Source organism: Frankliniella occidentalis, unplaced genomic scaffold (assembly GCF_000697945.3).
Source record: "Frankliniella occidentalis isolate FOCC.00 unplaced genomic scaffold, Focc_3.1 Scaffold35, whole genome shotgun sequence".
Taxonomy (NCBI): domain Eukaryota; kingdom Metazoa; phylum Arthropoda; class Insecta; order Thysanoptera; family Thripidae; genus Frankliniella; species Frankliniella occidentalis.
The window spans coordinates 43,213-51,249 of NW_026267165.1; the positions used below are offsets into that span (position 1 = coordinate 43,213).

General features: G+C 45.1%; 2 protein-coding genes across 28 annotated transcripts in view; both read left to right on the forward strand.

Annotated features, from left to right (window-relative positions):
* The window catches only part of LOC113207644 (cell adhesion molecule Dscam2), a 44,652-nt gene that overhangs the window by 30,763 nt on the left and 5,852 nt on the right, over positions 1-8,037 (forward strand). For 17 of the 19 annotated variants that reach the window (XM_052266061.1, XM_052266058.1, XM_052266060.1 and 14 more), the window contains one exon: positions 144-4,651. The exons of the other annotated variants lie outside the window; for them this stretch is intronic. In XM_052266061.1, coding sequence (XP_052122021.1) covers positions 144-220 — 77 coding nt within the window. In that variant the 3' untranslated portion in view covers positions 221-4,651. Of the gene's footprint in view, positions 1-143; positions 4,652-8,037 lie in introns of those variants that run through there. 19 annotated transcript variants of the gene reach the window in all.
* The window catches only part of LOC113207646 (glycine receptor subunit alphaZ1), a 14,510-nt gene continuing 11,911 nt past the window's right edge, over positions 5,439-8,037 (forward strand). For 2 of the 9 annotated variants that reach the window (XM_052266102.1, XM_052266107.1), the window contains exons 1-2: positions 5,439-5,884; positions 6,273-6,386. The gene's annotated coding sequence lies outside the window, so the exon portion shown is untranslated. Of the gene's footprint in view, positions 5,885-6,272; positions 6,522-6,605; positions 6,744-7,184; positions 7,259-8,037 lie in introns of those variants that run through there. The other 7 variants (XM_052266104.1, XM_052266112.1, XM_052266113.1 and 4 more) reach the window with 6 other exon arrangements.

The following is an 8,037-nucleotide window of genomic DNA, read 5'->3' on the forward strand; positions in this document are numbered from 1 at the left end:
TAACAGTGGAGTCACTTCATTTCTCTTTTGAAGTACTGTATTTATTTTTTGGGGAGAAGGGAAAGCAACTGTCATGTTCAATCAATACTATTGGATTAGGTTCATTTGATTTCCTATTTTTATTTTAATCTTTATTGTTTCAGAAACGAAGCCGGCCCCCACCAACAACACCACCAAAACGGACTCACAGCCTACGATACTGTGGCAGTGTAATCTCTGAATTTTCATATGCCCCGTACCAAACTGGTACGGCAAAAGTGTGCCATACATAGTAGGCGTAATCATCGCCTTTACATCACTAGACCATCAACTCATAGCTGGGGATAATATTACTCTTTCAGTGTTTACAATCAAAACATTTCTACTTTTGTTCCATTAGGAACAAAAAGTAAAGCCTTTCCCCCTATACCTTTATGGACTGATTCTTCATTTTTCATCATGCATCATGAAATTCTTTCTGATTCTCAGTATTGTGTTACATGTTTAACTAAGCAGCTTAAACAACCAATGCCTACTCAGAAAATCTTTCCATAGCTTTAGCTTTCTTCTATGTATCATTTAATCAGTTTCAAAACTTCTTGTTGGGGAAGGATGCTTGAATCATTTTGTAATCATTGAAAAGTGTGCAAAGATTCGCTCTGAAATCATGGCTGAGATCTTTTTGATAGGTATACCCAGTATGATATTAATATTATCTTGATTAGTCAGTAGGAATCTTTTGTGTTAAATTTCATCCTCACGCTGCTTTTTTGTTTATATTGTTTGTTTTTATTTGAAGTTTCATTGTTTATTGACTTTTGGTGTGTATACGTGCTACAATACGAACACAAATGTGCATGTGTAAATTGATGTACATTGAACTTTGCAGGAGTGATAAAAATACTTCCTGCAGTCAAGTCACATGCCAAATTTATTATACATATTCATATACTATGCTATGTACAATATACTCATAATGCAGTGTGTCCATTAAACATAATATTTGTGCGGGTAAATTAATCTCTAGCAGTGAGGGACTAGTAGCAAATGATGTCATGTTCTATGGTCTAATTATAACTATTCACCCGGTTCTACAATACTAGTCATTATTGATTAACTTCTTTTTCAAGAAAAAATTCTTACGGTTTGGGGAAATTATCCCACTGCCTCTATCGTTGCTGCTGCAATTCTTGCATTGTGGTGTGTATTGAGTCTTTGCAGCAGTGGAAAATGGTGTGTATCTGTTATATATGAGAGCTGTGCCTGACATCATTTGTAATAGCCCCCAAAAATAGATTGATGCGTTTGGAGGAGTGGATCAGGATTAATACTGCTCGTTTTTTAGGGATTATAATTATCAAGGTAGCTCTAGCTGTAGATTCTAGGCATGAAGAAAGGATCAGGGCAAAGGCAGCATGTTCAGTCGAGTCAACTGCTAGTGCCGCCAGATCAGAATGAAAAAAGCTCTTTTGCTTTCTTGGTGCTGTGCAGATTCTTATGTGTACCATGTCTGGTCTTTAGTGTGAGAAACATTACAATTAATTGTTGCAATCGGAGGCACCTTATACTGGCTCTAGTATCACAGCTGAGAGTTTGAAAGAGCTTGTATGAGAATTACAAGCATAATTCTTAAGCTGATCTGACAAGTGTATTTACCCAACTATTAATCCTGATATGTTTCATCTAAATGTGTTAATTTCTGTGAGGCTTGAAAGGTCTTTATGTCACTTCCTCTTTCAAATACCTATCATTTTTTTATCCCTTTTGGGCACACTGTGTGTGTTTGGTTTCAAGCAAAGCTCAACATGTGACATGTGATATTTTGTCCTGAATTAAGTTACTATTTAAATTTTTTTAACATTTTATTTCTGATTGTTGTATGTAGTATTTGCTGATCGGCAGTCTCCCAGTGGTTTCATTTAATTTATAATTGTTATTAATTATGTGTGGATTAATGGTAGCTCTAAATTGACACTTGTAATGGTTAGTCCCTTACTACGGAGAAGTATGAGACTGGCATGGGGCAACTATGTCACTGCCAAGTGATAAATATGCGTCCGTACTTATCACAGAAACAGCGATTGGAAAGAAATCTCTTCTCGTAGCATTCCGGGCGATGACTGAACTTTGCATTTTATTAACTTTCAACTCCAAAGAAATGTTAGACTGCAAAGTATCTTCTCACTTAAAGATGTTTGGTTTTCACCCTTATTTCTTTTTGTTCTCTCTTGTATTGTGTTTTATTTTAACCTAATCGTGTCTGGCAAGAGTGAACTGAGTATCTCTTTATCATAAGGGAGCCAGTGCAATGTTGTAACGTTCATGTGCTGAGTGGCCAATTGAATGAAAGACCAGTACTCCTCACTGTGATAGAATGTGCTGGGTTTTTTAATTGGCATGGTGCTAAGTGGTGAGAAAGACGAAAGTAGCAAAGTTTCCCCTTTGGTTGCACATTAATGTGCAGAACACAGTCTCTTGAAATTAAATAAGCTCTACAAAGTAGAACTGATTGATATTTCTTCTTCCATAGAAGTAAAATGAATTGAGATAGGGGAAGCCACTTTGAAATTAAGACTCATAAATTGCCAAAATCTAAGATGAGTACCTAGAATTCTCATTAACTTACATGAAATAGATACTCAAATTGGGTCAGCCCAGCACCAGAATGACGGATTTTAGGCTTGTTAGCTATCTTGAATTGCAGATGATATTCTACTCGCTCATATCTGCAGTTTTAAAAAAAACTAATTATAATGCAGCATTTTATGAAATATCTACATTATAATGTGAAAATTTCGCCAAGTTACTCTGTAAGTTTCTTTTTGTAGTCAATATTTGAAACTATGTAGTCCTTGGCTTAGCAAAACTTAATCAACTTAATCATATTCAATCAATTTATCTTTGTTTCTATGGGTTTATGTCATGTATTTGCATTTTCTGTGTGTCCTTACCCTATGGAGCAGCTCCATATTATCCATTAAATTTTGTAGCGTAATTCATACGCCCAGAGGGCTCATACTTTAGATTATACACGCTTCTATCATTTTGGATCTGAAATTGCATTCTTGATATGCTTTAAGTAAGTCCCCAGTGCTGCATTTTTCAGTGTCAAACTTCTCTTTACTTAATACATAGTCTCTTTTAATGTACAAAGTATTTTATTCTCAACAGTGCATTTGTATTCAAGTAATACAACAAGTTTACACTTAAACTTTGCTTGGATTGCTTTGAAAACTTTTTAAATTAAATGTAATTTTAAGTTTAGTCATAAGTGCAAGTTATGTTTAAATAACTTAGCTATCTATGTATTATATTATGTATGTCATTTTACTTTTTTGAGTTAAATGAATGTCAGGATGAAGACGCAGAGATGGAATTGGATTTGCTCTATTTGATGAGGGGCAGTGATGCCTACACAGGAAAAAGTGACCTTGTCAGAGAAGGAAATCAACAAAAGAGTCTCTATCTAGAAGTCAGGAAATCAATTGAGTGCATAACAGAATGATGAATTTTCAAAATTATTTATTAAACATTACAGTTGGTAGAATTTTGTGAGTATACTTCTCACAAATACATACTTTTTTTCTGTCTTATGGTACAATATGGATTAAGTGAGCATGAGCTGTGCCCTCACTGTTGTAAGATGGAATTGCTCAAGGCTTCAAGGAAATGGAACATAAAATTGAACTGGGAGGTTGACTGCTACACAAATGTCATACATTTCTGTAAGAAATGTTGGTATCATGTTTGAAGCTCTCTGAATTTTTATGAGTTTCATGGAATTGATGAAAAAAGAGAAAGGGGTGAAATCTCTCTGATTGCCTGAATACATGAAGAATGATTTGTGGAGTTTGTTGTCTTAAATCAAGTAGAGATCTCAACCCCTTTCATCTGGTGTTATACTGACTTCCCTTTTCTGCTATGGACACTTCTGGGTAAATTTTACCTACAGTTTGAAGTGAGTAAGACCACTTGCCTCCTCATTTCAAACTTGAGCGCTTCAGTCAAGGTACAGTGTTTAGTTAACAGCTGAGCTAGCAGAAGGCTTCCTTTTTTATCTCCATGTAAGTTTATCTGTGGGACTGTGATGTTTCATTAGCTTAATGGGAAGCGTTCAATATGCTGTTAGCAATTTCATCAAAATGCTGTATGAGGCACAAAGGAATGTAAAGTGTCGTTTTAAGCTTCCAGAAAGTCAACCAGATTAGGGGTCCTAGTCACACAGCTCTTTGGTAAATATTTCTTGTATGTTTCTTGTGTATAATTTTAGTTCCACTCGTTTGTGCTTTTTTTCTTATGCACATCATACCAATCAAGTGTGATCAACTGTTTTCCAATCGAACCTACCTGTGATGTTATTGATGTGAGACCTACTCTTAATTTATTATCAAGTTAAAACTCATTACTTGAAAGAGTTGGTATAGGACCAGCGCCATTTGATAATTAAAGCATCACTTTGATTTGGTCAGTAGACAGTTAAGTGAAAAAAAGACTTAGCGTTTGTTTATAGTATTATTCTTTTTCTAATTTAAAGGAAATTTAATTCACCATGAAACAGAAATTGACCAAAGAGAGAAATCCTGTGGGCTGGACTCCTAATATGGAAGCTATTTGTACCAAAGTTGTAGAGTGGTTAGTAAATTTGTGTTAATAAATTCTAAATTAAAATTTATGTGTTGTTGTTATTTTGTGCATGTCTGTGGTGTGAGAGTGTGTGTGTGTGTGTGAGAGAGAGAGAGAGTACAGTGCACCTCCATTACCAACTAACACACATTTATCCACCTTTAAGATGAAGAGAGTTGGGGGAGGACGGGGTGGAGTGCCTTGCGCAGCGCACAGGCATGCGATAGTTGGGAAACACAATAACACGTCGTGACAGTGCGACAATACTGCCATACACATTTGTTTTGCCATATTGCGCACCAGCACAGCCCGTACCGACTGTGCATTCGTTTGCGTCACTGACCACCACCCAGTGTTAATGACGACCAGCCTGTTTGCTCGCCGTCAACACAATGGTTTGCACTGACTGCCCCCGCCACGCCACTTGGCCGGGCATCAGGAGTTCATGTGTGGACGCGGGCGGGGGCTGGGGTGGTGCTCATTATGCCACACTTACGACAAAATAAAACCTCCTCTCCCCGGAGCCGCCCCTTTCTGTCCCCTCTCAGATCTGTTAAGACATGCGCCCCGTTTCGAGTCCAACTGAAGGCAGGGGCAGTGCACTGTGCTGTGGGTTGCCTCCATACAGTGCGCTTGCAGTGCGTATTGCCTACCTTCCAGGCGGCTCTTGAGGGCTGGTTGTGAGTCGACCTTCGCCTGACTCGCGAGCCCCCCTCACACCGACTGGACAGGACAGGGGCGAACGGGTTACAGCCGGAAAGGAAGAGTAAAGAGAATCAGAGAACGAGGAAGAGGGGGGAGGGGAGGGGGCGGACAGAGGGAGGGCGGCTCGGACATCCAAGCCACTCCAAGCCGCGCCGCCGCCGCGGCACTCGATCCGATCGCGGCCGAGTGGGGCCGAGCTACTGCTGCGGAGCTGATCCTGATCACCACCACCGCCCAGGCCGGCCAGGCCGGAGAGAAGAGAAGGGTGCGGTTCGCCGCCAACAGCCCCGCGGTGCTCCGACATTCACTTTGCTCGGGGCACAGGCAGACCCAGTGACCCTAGCAGTCTAGGAGAAGACCTCAACGCCCTCGTTGCCCTCTGCGGGTCGAGCGCACACACACCCGCGCTGTCCGCGGCATCGCGCCACCTCCAGCCACCCCAGCGCGCCGCTGCCCTCTGGCCTGCCCTCCTGTCCCACCTGTTGTGACGGCGATCGGGGCGGCGCTGACGGCGAACAGCAGCCAGATCGCAGTTGGCCGCGCAGGGGGGAAGAGCAGATCTTCGCGAGCAGCCTCGGTAAGTTTGCCGGTGGCCGGAAGTGTGGACCTCGACTGTGCATTTTTTGGCGGGAGCCTGTCAAGGACTCGGCGGCCTGACAACCACTGCAGCAGCTGCGAGGGGCCGCCGTCAGCGTCAGGCCGCCGGCGCCATGACCACGGCGCGTGCTCCGCTGGGCTCCGCGTGCTGCTGGGGGCGCCCGGCCCGGCCCGGCCCGGCCCCGGCTGGTAACGAGGTCCCCCGGGCCTGACCCTTCACTCCCCCCCACCCCCTTTTCGCTGTCCGTCTTGCAACACACACCCTCCCCCAGGCCAGTATAAATGCGAAGCCCTGTTTATTCACTGTTTTGGGTCCTTGAATACCCTTTCGTTTATGAGGACCGGTGATTTGCCGTTGCTGTTTCCAGGACTTCCAGGACCCGGCAGCCGCCCTACCTGACAGACCAGAGGCGTGCCCATAAGGCCTCGGCGTGAGGCTGCGACGCAGCACTCTCCGCAGGTACTAACCGTGCCGACGCCAGGTGAACCGAGCCGCCTGCCGCCGGGGTGCAGGTGGGCTCGCCTTCCACCCGCCATAGACCACTGTCCCCGTGCGTGCAAGTGGGTGACTCTCCCGCATTCCTGCCCAGGTTGGTCGCCCAGCCCCGTTTGAACAGGTGGGTGGTATACCCGCGGGCGTGTTGCCTGCGGGCGCGGAGTCGTCTAAGAGATCGCCCACAAAGTACGTCCGTTTTTCTCAGATCCATTCGGGCCACTTGCGGGAGCTCAGCGCCTGCGAGATTCGGGGTAGGCCACTCCGCAGTACACGCGTGAAACGCAGGCAAGATATTGCCTACCGACAAGGCGCTATGACAGCCTGCAGCGGCTCAACTTGACAGGTTCGAAAAGGAAGGACGTACTTTATGGATGACACCTAAAGCTCCGTAGTCGGTGACGATAGGCAAGCCTGCCCGCATGCCTGCATCCGGGCGTTGCTCAACGGGGCTGGGCGACCACCGCGACCACCGTAACAAAACGGCGTTTGACCGCCGGCCCATCTGAAAAAAAAAAACATGTTTGTCATAAAGCATCATATGAAGTCCTATTGTACTCCAAGAGCCTTCAAACATTTCTAGTGACTGTTGTGGCGTGACATTCCACCCCTCTCTCGTGTCACCAGCGCCGCGGGTTCCGATGTGGGTGGCCATCAAGGACATCATGGTGTTCGCATGGCTGCCGTTCGTCACCCTATCCCTGTGGTGGGTTGTCCCGCACAGGGATGAGTGAAACAGATTGATATTGCAGCAGCTTACTCACGGTAATTTTTTTTTTTGAAATAGGATTGTCGAGACCGACAGTAAGAAAAACTATTCGATTCGCCCAGAGGTTGTCCTTCCCGATCACTACGTGAAAGGTAAGCGTGTGTTAGCCCTACAGAGATGCATGAAAGTTTAAAGTAACGTTTATGGGGTGGAAAGAAGAATAAGAGTGTCTTTAACACCCCCTTTCCCTTGGTTGTCATCAGAGATCCAGCCTCCTGCCACCACAGGGCAGCCCGTACATTTATTCTTCGATATACATATCGTTGACATCAACTCCATCAACGTCGAAGACATGGATTTCCGGTAAGAATTGCTGTACTATGAGCTCGTTCGTTATTGCAGTAGGGCAGAACGGGCAGAACCAGGCGAAACGCACTCGGTCCTCTTCACTGTTTGCCATTATTGCAGCGTGGACATGTTCGTGCGGCAGCAGTGGACGGAGCCCCGTCTCCACATGCCGGACGCCATTTTCGAGGACGGCGAAGACTACGTGACCTTACCCCCCGAGTTCTTCGACAAGCTGTGGCAGCCGGACCCATACATCATCAACTCAAAAGTGTCGGGTAAACGCAAATAACACCCTCCTCGGGGACCACCAAAAGTTTCGTGGCCTCTTTCACCGCTCTCGCTCGCTCTCTCTCCCTCCCCCAGAGATCGCCATGCTCACGCACCAGTTCTCCTCCGTGACGCTGTACCGCAACAGGACGGTGCGCTACTCGGCGCGCATGCACGCCATCGTGGCCTGCCAGATGGAGTTCCAGCTCTACCCGATGGACATCCAGCTGTGCCCCGTGTACATCGAGAGCTGTGAGTCGCGAGGCCTCCGGGCCGGTGTAGGCAACGCCAGGCAAGGCGGCCGCATCGCTATCCG